Genomic DNA, 14,618 nt, shown 5'->3' on the forward strand with positions numbered 1-14,618 from the left:
TAACATGCATTAAAATGCAATGGTTATATTGCTTTTAGCATGTTTTGTTTTGGACTGTTCAGCTGTTAATTCTTTATATCTTTTTTGCAGAAAAATTTAGATCTTAAAATATTTAGCCAATAATTTTTTTGTTTAATTTATGATTTCACATTATATTTCAGCAAAATCTTTCATGTTTGAAAAACAGATTTATTCCAACACTTAATATATTTCCACATTAATATATTTCTACATATAAATAAACTATAAAAAGAATTTATTTAAAAATTCAGTAAACATATTTTAAATTTACGTATGGTCTGCAAAAAACTCAATGAAAAGTCAGAAAGATGTATCATTTCTAACATGTATAATAAATAATTAATTTCAGTTACCTTTTTTTACACTGATTCTTAATATGTTATAGCCCAGTGCAAACTTGCTTAAAATTCTATTACTTGAAACCTTATATATGTTATGTAGAATGCAATATTGTTTATCACATCACCGATCCCATGCGCTTTTTGCATTATAAATAACGTCTTAAACTGGTTACCCATTAAAAAATAAATAAAAATTTCACGTTTAGTTTAATTGCACACAAAGAAGTGTACTGACTTTCCATAATGGATTTGCAGTTTTTAATCATGCTAGTAATTAATTATAAAAATTTAACAACTATAGATCAAATTCCACTACTGGAAAAGAGACTGAAGAACACTAAAAATCAAAATTAACAATTGTATTTGCTAAATTTGTAATCCTCCCTTCTCTAAATACCTTCAGTAGGTTTATTATTAGCTAGAAGATAAAAACCTATTCCTTACAGACAATACTCAGGTACATGGAATAAGTTTTTGCTAGATGACAGTACATAAGATCTTTCTAATGTTTTTGATATTATAAAAGCATAATATTCATTAATGTAAGAAAATGAGTCATTTAAAAGCCATTTCATCTATACATTTAAATAACATTTTGAAGTATTATTTTACATGTTAAATATGACACAAAATAAATTTCTAGTATCCAGCAATATATAAATTACAAAATCCCAACTCTACAAAATTTCCATCAAACAAAATAAAGTTAGAGGGTCACAATGAGATTTCATAGTAATATACAAATTACAAATTTCTATGTCTATTTCTTTAACTTATTCAGATCCTAATATGTCATATAAATACCAATTATTTTGAAGCTTTCCTATTTATACCATTTTACACTCAAAAGAGAAATGCAAAAACAAACTGCACAACCTTTAAAATTGATATTTTTTAAAAAAATTATTCAAATGTAAATATTTAATTTTTAAAAAAAATTATTCAAATGTAAACATTTAATTTCATGAGCTGGTAACGCACAGGCTATTTTTACCTGGTAGCAAGAATATAAATACCTGTACCCTTTTTTAAATTTTGATTGTTTTAACATTTTAAAAATTTTTAATAGATGAATCGTTTTTTGAGCTGCTTGAGAGTAAGTAGGCTGAAGCTTTTTCAAGAGAGACACAGGAAGAATATAAATATTCTTAACAAGCTGCTATACTATTTAAAAGAATTTTGAAAATATATCAAAAATAATTTTTTTTAAATATTTAATATTTTAGAATTGAACATTTTTTTCTTCATGAAATATATTGCAAGAAACACAATTTTATTTCAAGAGGTAAGAAATTCTTGTTCCATAAAGGATAAGATTTTTAGCAGCATTTGGTTTTTTTATTTCCAGTAACAAAAATATTTTTTAAAATCAGGAATAATTCATAAGAACTATTTCTAATAAACCTTCAACTAAATTATCACCTTCAGCCAAATTATCATCTGCAACTTCTGCCGTTAATGCTGTTTTACGTGATCCGACAGTGCCATCAAAAAATCCCTTTGATATACTCAAGAGAGGCCAGTTCTCTTCAGATTTATTGATGGGACAAGGTGGCTGCAATAACACTGCACTTGGATCAGGTTGAGGTAAACTGACATCAGAACCCTCCAGACTCGCTTTTAGATTTTCAGCTTCCTCTTCTAAACCATGAGTCACTGCACAAAGATAGGCAACAGAAGTTTGACCACAAGTCTGCAAGGAAAGGAAAAATTAACACACAATAGCTTGACAGTAAAAAATCAAACAAACAGCAAATGAAAATAAAAAATATAAATATTTTATAGTAATTCTGAAAGGCTATTAATCCAAGAGGAAACATTAGCAATTTTAAAAGAAATTACGAGTAAATTTTTTTTTGAAAACTATGGTTATTAAACAAAACTAATACTAATATTTCTTACTTTCTACAGACATATACAAATATAATTTTACCCTTATATAATCTCTAACCACCACTTTTAACCCTCTGAGCATTACGGGTTTAACCCTGAAATTTCAAATTTCCTCAAATAATCATGGATAAGTGATATTTTCTTGATTTTAATTAAAAAATGACTTTTTCATTTTGTACCTTGATTCCTTTTCTTCCAATATACATCCAAACTGAAATCGAATACATTAAAAGCTAGCAGAAATTTTCATGTATAATGAATGTGGAAGGCAACCTCCTGTACTGAATTTTCCGGCCGTAATGCTGAGAGGGTTAATTAATTACATATTTTCTGTGAACTTGCTTTATTATTTAACTTGGTTGATAAAATCTCTAGTGTTTTAATTTGCTATTCCTATGTATGCCTTGGAATAGGATCATGAGACATCCCAGTTTTTTATGAAAGCATTCATTGTCCCAAAATAAAGTTTTCTAGGACATCAGTTTATCGCAGTTTTCCTTCCTCAAAAGGAAATCTGTAAGATGGAGTAGGAAACGAGATAAGATTCTTCGTATTTAATTTTTTCTCCGCATATTTTAACCTTATTGGAAATTTCTTTCTCCATGAATCTGTTCTTCTGCAAGAATGTTCACTTTCTTGTGCATAGTTGACAGTCTAGCTCTAACTGATGCTTCACGATATCTGTCTAGATATAATTTTATGATCAGTTTTTCCAATACTTCTGAAAGATTTTAAAATGTTAAAATTAAAGGGTTTAAAATAAGTGGTGTTTTTTTTAAATCATTTTTACTGCAAAAATCAAACAAATTATAAGGTATCTTTCCCTCCTTCCAGCATGCCTTCATGGAGTAACAGTAGCACACTTGGCACATACTTGAGAGGTTCAGATTAAACTCCTGGTGAAGGCATTGTTCATGTTTCATGTACTCCAGCTTCATAATAACCTAATGACTCTACAGTGGCACCTGAACTAAAAGGTGGTGGGCAATAATTTGTCACCACCAGGATTTGGCAATTGGGTTCCTTTAATTTCCAGTCACCTATCAAAAGGTATTTTCTCCCTACTTCCCTGCCTTTGCAGTGTAACGGTAGCACACTTAGCACTTATTAGAGAGGTCCAGGTTCGAGTCCTGACAACAGCACTGCTCATTTTTCATGTCTCCTGCTTTAAAATAACCTAACAACTCTACAAAATGAATAGCTACATTTTAAATTACTCCTATAAGAATGTACCACTGGTGAAAAATAATTGTCGTAAACAATTTACAGGTCAATATGCCATGCGAGACAAATTCATAAAAAATAAACTTAAAATATATACATACGAAATACCTTTAATATTTTGACACGCTCAGCAACATCGCCCAGATATAATGCATTCTGGAATTGCCCACTAGTGTCTTTTCGTATTTCAGCAATTTTCATCATTTTCTTCAATTTCTCCAAATTTCCAGTTATCAGATACAAAAATGATAATTTGTCAAAATTCTTTGTTCGTTGATATGCCATCTCCACAACCTGCAATTACAAAAGAGCAAGTTCTTTTACATAAATCTTTCACTTTTAATTAAAAAAAAAAAAGCTTATATACTACAAATACACATAATGCAAAGAGTAACAAAAAATATTCTGCAATGCAAGATCTCAAAATATTTTATAAAATAGATGTACAAAATATAGCAAGTCCTCATTTTACATTACTACTGTAAAATTATAGATCAAATCAACATATCAAATTCCAGAATAGCTATGAGAAACAGTGACAAATCATATTTAAAAAATGTGATAATTCCCATCTAATCTACATAAAGATTAAAAATATGCACATAGAAATAACAAAGTCAACCTTCCTCATTCAAAGCCTCAAACAGAACTTATCAAGAGAAAAGTGCTTGAAGCCTTCAACCAAGTTGATGAACTCGTTCAGTACGGAAATATATGTGCGGTATATGTGCATCTGCAGCGAACATTACCTCACGGTCAGGTGTGTCATATTTGAATCACCATTTAATTCACTCTATGGCTGGGCGTACCACATTTGACTTTTTAGATAGAATGTTTAATTAGTATTTTTCTTGCCACTAGATGTAGCTGTATGTCTGTTATGGGGAAATATATCGAAAGTTAAGTATGTGTACCTTCATTCCTATGCAATGTTCTTTATTTTTGGTATTTTGTTTCGGAATGAGAGGGAGATTCGTGGGTAGGTGTTGAGCAAGTAATGTCTCTTTAACTGCGTCATTTGATATAAACAAATGCATGTGTTCTCAATGCTTTGAGGTACTTTTTATTTTTATGATATAGGTATCTGAACGTGGAAGAATATACACAAATGATAATTCGTTAGTGTTGAGTAATGTGATGCTTCTTACTACAAACAAACGAACATGTTCTCGATGCTCTGAAATACTTTTTAATTAATTTTATTATTATTATTATTATTTTATTATTTTTTTAATCCCCATATAGAGGAATAGATGTTTTATCATTAGAGATTTTTTTATTACTCTTAGATTTTTTCTGGCATTGAGATGAATATTTTGTATCGCTTACCGAAAGTTTTTTTTTTTTTTTTTTTTTAATGTTCTATTGTTGGCGTTCTTTTTTTTAATGACAAAACGAAAGCACTATCTGACCGTAGAAGATACACAAATGTTAAATGAGTCAAATTTGCTGATATTCTATCCCTGTGACATTTGCAATGTTGGACTTTGCATACACCCATGTTTCAAAGATACACTGTCTCTTTTTTGAAATATTGCTTTCTTTTCGTTGTTTTCACATTGAATTTTTATGAAACACAGTTTTATTATTTTTAATTTTAATTATGTGTTGTGTTAAACAAAATCTACAATTGTTTAGATATTTTTCCATATATATTTAATTGTGGGATAAAGGAAAAATTATATTATTCTAGAATGAGCATTTTATAAAATTTTTAAGGAAAATATAACACTAAAGGTTTAAAATTAATTCTGACAACTACCTGAATGTTCTTCTCATAATGTACCAAAAACTAGAACAATTGGATAAAAAATTTAATTCATATGAATTTTTTTCCAAAGTTACGCTTAGCAGAGCGAATTGCCCATCCCCACAAGATGTCAAGAGAACGCTTCAATAACAGAGGTGCCCGTCGTGAGCGGGTTAACTAAGAGCATGCAAACATGTTTCATCGAGCAAATATATTGAGATTCCAAATGGTATTAATCATAATCTATTTTCTTTTCAAACTAAAACAACATAAGTCTCAATAGAGTTGTCCCTTTTCCCAACGTGTTTGCGTGCCTTAACACACTCAGAATAAAACATCAACAAACTAAGTAGCATATGAACACTAAAAATTAAAATGAAAAATTAGGAATTAAACATATTTAAAAGAAACATCAAATACAAAGTGGCTGGGCTAATGTACAAATCAAATTATTCAGGGATTTCCTGAAATGAAAAATAAAACCTGAAAGTTGTATTTAAATATAAAATTAAGAGCTGGCCCGTTGGATTGAAATAAAAACTTTTTGATAAGAAAAATTTGCAGAGCGAAATCCTGTTAATACCAAGGATAAATAGAAGGGCTAGGTTATTCCTTTCTTCGACTCCTCGCCGATGCGAGCCTCATGAAGGGGGTTAACTGGAAGTAATCTGACGTGTCCGTGTTACACCTGCTCTGATTTTGCACGTTTAAAACTGTAGTTTCATTCAGTTGCGAGACAGTTTTCTAGTGGTCGCATATCTCAAATTAATTTTAATCATACATATTTGTTTCCTAATAATGCAAATATTTCAAATAATTTGTGTATATATATATATATATATATATAGTTTTAGTCCGTTTTCCTTTTAAATTCTATATTCAAAGTATCCTTTACATAATATGACTTCTTGAGCTGTAGCAACGTGCCGTAACACTTATAGAAATATGAAAGGAAGAGAGATAGTATTTCATGCTTTCCCAAAGGACAATTTGCTTTTGTCGAAAGAATGCATACATAAATGTCGAAGACAGGATTCTATTAAAGTGAAAAACGCAAGAATTTGCGGCGAACATTTTCTGTGCAGTGATTATGAAGATGACATGAGAAATCGCTTGCTTGGATTGCCTCAAAAGAAACTGCTGAAATGCAATACTGTGCCGAAAGTATATTTATCGTGTGCAGTAAACGAAATAACACCGAGAAATTGGAGACATTTGAAAAGAAAACTAATGGAGAGTGCTTTTGAAAGACTACATGAATTAAGCCCAAAGAAAATTTATTTTGAGGCCAAAAATGAAATTGAAGCTGACAATAATAAATCAAATGTGAATGATTTTGAAATAAAACTCACAAGTGACAATATCCCTGAATGCCCTAAGTGTAAAGATAAACAGGAACGTATTGATAAATTTGAAGAACAAAATAATATCCTTAGAAAATTGTCATAAAATATTAAAAAATAGAGAAAAGACAAATTTTAGAATTTTGCTCAGCGACAAAGAAGGTGGAGGACAGCTAGAAAGAAATTTGTGTCGGAAATTCAGAAATTAAAATCCCAAACAGCAAAATTTAGGAAAAAACAGCACAGATTGGAGAATTTGGAAAAACATCTAAAGCATATTTTTACAAAGACACAGATTAACGCATTGCTAGAAAAGAAGGAAAAAATCAGGTGGACTAGTGAAGATATTTCACGTTGCATTGTCATAAGAGCTCTGTAGAATACGTTTCTTAAATAGAAATGCATGTTTTTTTCCCAAAGAAAAGCAACCAAAAGGCAAAAAAGTGGATTGCTTTTTTGCCTTTTGGTTGCTTTTCTTTCTATGTTGTAGTAGCCAATAAACAATATTTCAACAACTTGTAGTTGCTTTGTGATTGTACAAGTAAGCATATATAACATGTTTTGATTTGAAATATTTCTAGATGACATTTTAGAAGTTAATAGCTTAAAGCATATTTCAAATGAGAACTCATTTTGTTAAGTTATTGTTAATGTTATTTTTATTGTATCCTGTGTTATTATTGATTAGATTTTGTGCTAGCTTAGCATTCTAGATAAAATATAATAGTATAATATTAAAGTAATTGGCATAAGAAAATCTGCCTCCTTAACCCCCACTTTTCAATAAGTAAATAATTTTTTTAGGTACTGTGAGTAAAGTTGTTTTGTCTAAATTAAGATAACAATCTTACATGCATTTATTTAAATGTAATATTGATGTAAGCCTAAGTTACAAAATTATTTAAAAAATATATGTTATTATATTGAATCGAGAGAAAAATATGCCAATGTAAAATTTACAATTAGGCTGAAACTCAAAATTTGATTAGCAGAAATTTTCAAAACTATGCCAATTTAAGGTTGTTTTTTGATTAATTTTAAATAGCTGTTATTATAGTTATCTTAGAAGCAGTAGTACAGTTCTCTTAGTTAACATGCAGATAAAGAAATGATTAGAAATAAACAGGCATTTAAAGAAAAAAAAATCACTCCAAATAAAATAATAAAAAAAAAAGGAACTTTATGCTAAGAGTAGTGCATTTTATCTGTTATTTTAAAATTGAGTAAGTACTATTAAATTTTTTAATGTTCAAAGTAAAATGCATACTGCAGTAGCATTGTCTCTTCTAAATTATAGCTATCTTTCATACACAGCTCATTTTAAACGCTGGTTCTTCAGATTTAAAACGCTAATTTCTATGTTGTCAATTGCATCTCTGCACTCGGTGTCATCATGGCTACGTCATCACTCCCCACTGCCTGTTTCAGGGAAAAAAGCTCTATGAGCTAGCCCTTCTCTTTTTAATCCTGGTTAAGACTAAAAGGCAGAGTTTTTTTGTTCAAAAAGTAAAAAGGTGAAGAAATATTTCTAACATGGTATAAAACAAACTTAATTAGTTCATGGCAGAGTTCTCCAACTAATATTGGTAAAACAAGTACATAAATCACTTGCAGTTAACTCATAAACAAGTAAAAATTTTCATAATATAGAGTCAGCATTTAATTTAAACTTCTAACTTGGATACTTTTATTCTTAACCATTATCAATTCTGTTACACCCTTCAGTTAGAGATTATCATAAGGAAGGAAATTTTTAGATTACCAGCTTTCTTTTATTTCACTTGATATGTAATGTGTCCTTGAACTTAGATCATCAATCTCTTTTATTTCACTTGATATAGATTTTATTTCACTTGATGTTCTAGAACTTAGATCATCAATCCAGAAAAATTTAGTATATCAATGATCTTGTGGATTGATTTCAATTTGTAGCAAGGCTCGCTGTACATCTGATGTATACGTTATAGAACTTTGCCTAACTTTCAATAACAGTTCAAACAAATTAGGTCTATACAAGTTCACTCCAATATGATGACAGACACTGAGCGAAAATTCTCCTTCTTCATGAGCCGCCCCATCAAATACAATTCGCAGATGGCTGCTGACTTTGTCTTTTCAAACAACAGCATGATAGGGTTTGTAAAATTTTTTAGTTTTGAAAATTTGTTGACAAACTATGTTTTGTCAACAAATTTCATTTGTTTTGAAATCATTTGTTTTGGTTTTGGGTTGTGAAATCATTATTTGAGTTTCTTTGAACTGATTAGATGATCTTGAAGTGTTATTAGGCAGTATAGAATTGTCTTGTTGTTGTAGTACTGATATATTAAAATGGCTAAATTGTAAAATTGAATTGAATTAATTTAAAATTAAATTGTAAAACTAAATTGCGAACTAAATGTGACACACATACAGAGCAAACTTTAAAGTTGAAAATAAACAAATATTTGAGTTAAAAATAAACAAATAAAGTTGAAAAATTACAAATATTTAAAGTTGAAAATAAACAAATATTTTAAGTGGGAAAAATAAACAAACATTTGAATGAATCTGATGCCAACATAGATGTATGTGATTGATATTTAGAACAGTTGAATAGTAAAATTGAAATTGTTAGCCTACTAAATAATGATATTGATAAATTGTTGAAGGGGAAAAAAACAAAATTAAGGATGAAATTAACATGGTAGATGGATATAATGAAAACATAATACCAATTAAAGTTGAAAAACAATATTATATCAATTTGAAAATCCAGAAAGTGCGCACATAGAAATTAAAAACTGTGCCTTTAGAAAACAGAACTAAATTCCCTAAACTTTCACTTTCTTGTTTCTATGGAAAGCCCAAAGAATTTTCTAGACTTTTGAAATCAACAACAGATAAACTAACAATCTGCAATATTGTAAGCTAATATCAACATATCTGCAGTCTATGCCCAACTATGGAGCAGCAGTTATTGCTACCTATAGAAGATACACGCTGTAGTGGTCTCTGCAAATTCTACACATTTAACTATTTGAAATTTTAATCATTTTATCCTAGCATCAAAGGATATTTGTAAAATAAATCTGATTTTGCTATCTTCTGTCCTTCATTGCACTGAAATTCTAATGATTAACAATTTTAATTTTAATAGAATATAGGATACATTTTGAAAAGGTTAAAAAAAAATACTATTTCTTTTTAATAAGGTTAAAAACAATATTTTTCTTATCTTATACAAGTATCTCAAGCATAAATGTTTTTTCTTACCTATTTTTAATTATAAAATAGTTGGTTTCTATAAAATTATTACTCTATGAAGTTTGAAAATTACCGTCTTCGTTTTAGAGAATCAAACAGCCTCAATTTATCAGTGCATCATAAAATTTGATGATTTACTTTACGATAAGAATTCATCATGAAAATGCACATCATTTAACATTTTAATGAACTGTAATGTATATAGCTGCTATATGAAATTTTTATGTTTACATTTTAAAAAGGTTAAAAATAATATTATTTCTCCTTGCTTAAGTTATTAGAAATGAAAGATTAATGATATGTTTCTTAACTGTTAAGAATATGTCATGGTTAAGAATACGTAACTTATAAACAGCTTTCTGAGAATTTAGTATACTAGTAAATGTTTCAAATAAATGCTTATACAGAAACGGAAGTTTCTAATGCTATTTGTAGCTCCCATATAGACTTAATACATAAATGCATATAAACTGAAAATATAATGCTAATTAAACAGCATTTACTCAATTTTAAATTTGAAGAAAATAATTCGAAATTACTTGATGATTTCCATGAAGTAAAGCAGCTTCACCTAGTTTTTCCCAACATGCTTTATCATCTAATATTCTTGCAGCATCTAAAGCTACCTGAAAAGAACAGTTATATAATGTCAATATGTCAGATAAGCAAGAATTTTTACTTAAAATATATGTATAAATCATATAATTCTTATATCTAAGGCATTCTAATTTAAAATGCAAATTTTGTATAATACAGTTTACCACCTTGTGAATTTAATTGGACTACAAATTTAGCAGTTTCCTCTCTACATATTTGATCTTATGGTCTTAAACAATCTTATGATGTTATATAAGTATCTCAATCTTGACATGTTTTTTCTTGCCTATTTTTTAATTATAAAACAGTTTCTATAAAATTCTTACTCCATGAAATTTGAAAATTAGTCTTCCTTTCAGAAAATCAAACAACTTCAATTTATCAGTGCATTATAAAACTTGATGATTTATTTCGCGATAAGAATTTATCCAGAAAATGCACATCATTTAACATTTTAATGAATTGTAATGTATTTAGTAGCTTCTCCCCTAGATGAAATTTTACGTTTCCCATCTGGAATTCAAAACTCCTTTGACAAAGATGAGGAAAAAGAAAGAAACTAAATTCACTACGGCCATTTCCGCAGATACATCTCATTTTATACATCCTGACATCCAGCAAGCATCCTACCATAATTTATGAAATGTGCATTTTCCCATAAAGAGTTGCCATTTCAGACAATTCGGGACTTTACCTGACCTGCAGAAGCTTCTATAACAGGTTTCCACTAAAATTCAAGTTTAAGATTCCCTGATTTTCCATGATAAATTTAAGAATTTCTCTGACCAAATATGATGAACTAGTAAGCAAATTAAGTATGAATGTTAAAAAAAAATTAAGCATTTATTACAAAATAAAAGGAAATAACCAAAAACATTAAAAATTTAATTTGCAGCTTACTCATTAGTGAAGCAATGAAAAAAAATATGCAGAAGATATTATTTAAATCATGCACTAAATAGAATTTTAAAAAAACAGACATTTCATCTAGGGGGGGAATTACATTCTGTAAAATAAATTTATAATGACACATAATTTATAATATATATAATACTTCTGTGATGCTTCAAAATAAAACCGCAGAGCTAAAAATTGCACTAGATAAAGAGAATGTTTAACATAGCTGTTTATTACAGCATATAATATGACACCAACTCATCTCAATTACATTATCATTTCTGAAAGATAGTTTTCTGAAAAGTTGGCAACTAATCAAGGCAAAGCACATGAGGTCTATTCAAATTACGCGAACTTATATCTGAATGATAAGATGGATGCTCAATGCTGTTTCTTTCAATCCAGGCTTTTACAGGTCTATGTCAATAATGCTTTGCATTGACCAGAAATCCCAATAGAACGTTTTCACATGGATGAAGATGTCTTTTAAAAAATCTTAATATTGCTTATTCATTTAGTTTTTCTTGGCTCTTAATAGTAAGCATACTCATACCAGTTGTTCTGCTGATGTATAAACATACTGTGCTCATAGCAACAACACGAATTAGGATCCAAATCTTTCTGTACATGGAATTTTAGGACATCTCTTGCTTCGCACAAGTTCACTGTTTTTCTTCACATTAACCTGTATCTTAAATAATATATGCATGCAAGCATATGATGCAAATTGAGTTCATGCAAGACCTGTCTCACTAACTATTTTAATTTTTTATGCATCATGACATACACATACATAAGATTTTAGTAGAAGTTTAGTAGAAGATTTAGTAGAAGTTTTTACATACATAAGATTTTAGTAGAAGTAGAAAAGCATTTTTCTAATCAAGATCTCAAAAGCTCAGTTGTCATATATTTACAGTTTCTATATTGTTTTTAAATTTTTAGTCTAGAACTATTGCCATCTTTGTAAGTGGTCTTTGACGGGTGGTATTACTACAGGCATTTTAAATCTATTGCTCTAATTAATCAATGAATTTTAGCTTTGGTAAGTCTCTAAAGAAATTACCATGGTGACATTTTCTGCAGGTAGAGATAAACTGGATTTTCCTTCTTTTAAATTCATTTGCAAGGGTATAGCAAGAAAAAGTACAACAGGATTGATAATCAACAGTATAAATAGGTAACTCAGAATAACTACTGCCCAGATGCTATAGTGTTTAGCAACTCTGACAGTTGTACTGAATAGACCAGGTTCAAATCCTGGAAATTGCACAGATGTTGTAATGTCTTCGTGGCATAAGGGCACTCTAAATATATGGCGAGCCAGAAGGCCTCTCGTATGGTTTAATGGCAAGGGGAGAGGTGAGAGATCCTCAGACAAGTTTTCCCTGGATGCTCTCTCTCAAAATTGGAATAGAACTAAAACAGAAAATGTGCTGTTACTTGTATGGTGCTCAAGGCACATGCCAAATGACAGGTGCAAAAAATGCACTCCTTGCCACGAAAATATTCACGAGTTTGTTCTGAATATGTCAAACAAATGAAATACTACAACAACAAAAACAATATCAGAAAATTGCTCAACACATTCAAACACTATTATATAAACTTTTAAAGCTGAATGAATTTGATTCAAATGATGTAATAACACATAATATACATAAAGTCTCTAAAACTACTTTTGTGAAATATGACAAAACATACACTGGTTATCATAAATTAAGGAAAAATCACGATTACTGAAAAAGTTACATGTAGAATTTAATGAAACGTACTCACAATATACAACACATAGTAAGGTATCAAATAACATAAAATGAAATTACCAGACAAATACAGTAGTATAGAAATTAGCACATGTATAAAATGAACAAATCAAAGGTCTCAGTTTGCTATAGGTAAAGTACCTTCAATATGGAATATGATCGCCTCTAGAAGCAATACAGCACGTACAGCGATGTGCCATGCTTTCAATTATGTGGTCTATCATTTCCATAGGAAGCGAGAGCCATTGCTCTTGCAAAGCAGTTGCAAGCATGACAAGAGTCTGAGGGGGCGAATTGAGAGCAGCTAGACGTCTCCCTAAAGCATCCCAAACGTGTTCGATAGGATTTAAGTCCGGGGATCGAGCTGGCCACTCCATGCACATAATTGTTTTCTGTTGAAGGTAATCATCTACGATGCGAACCCTGTGTGGTCTTGCATTGTCGTCCTGTAACAGGAAAGCATCACCTATTGCCCTTGCATATGGGCGCACAAAAACATCAAGGATGTCATCTCTATAAATCTGAGCATTTATGGTTCGCTTGGAAAAACATGGAGGTCTGTGCGTCCACCCAAAGAGATGCCACCCCAAACACAGACGCTGTCTCTTCCGTATGCATCTCTTTAACGGATGTTTGACGGATGATAACAGGTTCCAGGTTCTCTCCATATCAAATAACGCCTACTATCGCTTTCTAGACTAAACCTGGACTCATACGTAAAGAGAACTGCCTTCCATTGATCAGGCGTCCTGTGGACATATTGTCGTGCCCACTGAAAACGGTCCCTCCTGTAGTGTGACATGAGCGGCACACAAATGGCTGGTCACCTCGCTTACAGACTACCTTTGTGAAGCCTTCTGTGCACAGTTGACATTGACACGAACCTTCCGGTGGCTGCAGCAAGGGAGGATCTAAGAAGAGTCGGAGTAGCGGTTCTATTCCTGCGTGCACATGATGTCAAATATCGGCCATCGACGTTCGTCGTAGCAGTTGGCCATCCTTGGCTGAACCTCCTAGATGCTGAATCTGTGGTTTGAAATTGCCTCCAAAGTCTATGAACCACAGAAGGACTCACATTTAGCCATCTGGCCACTTCTGTTCGACTTTATCCTGCCTCTAGTCTCCCAAACAGCTCTCCATCACAGTTCTGCAGGCAAATGATGCCTGGAGGTCATTATTACGAATTGGCTATCTCAGATTTCTGATGTCACTGTCATAGTGCAATATGTGGGCTTGCTCTCAAACATGGACTTTTATGCTTCTCGCAGATGACGTATTCCAAAAGCAGAGCCACTAATTTGCATATCGCAGTTTCACTCAGCTACTCTTACTTGACAGCATATTCAAATTTTACACGGTTTGGCTTATTTTTGAGGGAGTTATCGCTATTTTTGCAATTTTTTCTTAATTTATGATAACCAGTGTATTTATTACAACTACTAATATTTTGGCATTTTGTAATAATATGATGATAAAATTCTTTACAGCAGTTTAGAATAATTAGTATCCTCATGTGACAAATAAATGTGCAACTAATCTT

At 30.6% G+C, this 14,618-nt stretch overlaps 1 protein-coding gene across 1 annotated transcript in view; it reads right to left on the bottom strand.

Annotated features, from left to right (window-relative positions):
- The window catches only part of alphaCOP (coatomer subunit alpha), a 62,342-nt gene that overhangs the window by 2,098 nt on the left and 45,626 nt on the right, over positions 1-14,618 (bottom strand). The window contains exons 10-12 of the mRNA XM_035355470.2: positions 10,358-10,444; positions 3,588-3,773; positions 1,785-2,055 (exon numbers count right to left, since the gene is read on the bottom strand). Coding sequence (XP_035211361.1) covers positions 1,785-2,055; positions 3,588-3,773; positions 10,358-10,444 — 544 coding nt within the window. The remainder of the gene's footprint in view (positions 1-1,784; positions 2,056-3,587; positions 3,774-10,357; positions 10,445-14,618) is intronic.

The sequence above is a fragment of the Stegodyphus dumicola genome, chromosome 12 (assembly GCF_044657685.1).
Source record: "Stegodyphus dumicola isolate Sdum_Otavi_A_Nest chromosome 12, ASM4465768v1".
Taxonomy (NCBI): Eukaryota; Metazoa; Arthropoda; class Arachnida; order Araneae; family Eresidae; genus Stegodyphus; species Stegodyphus dumicola.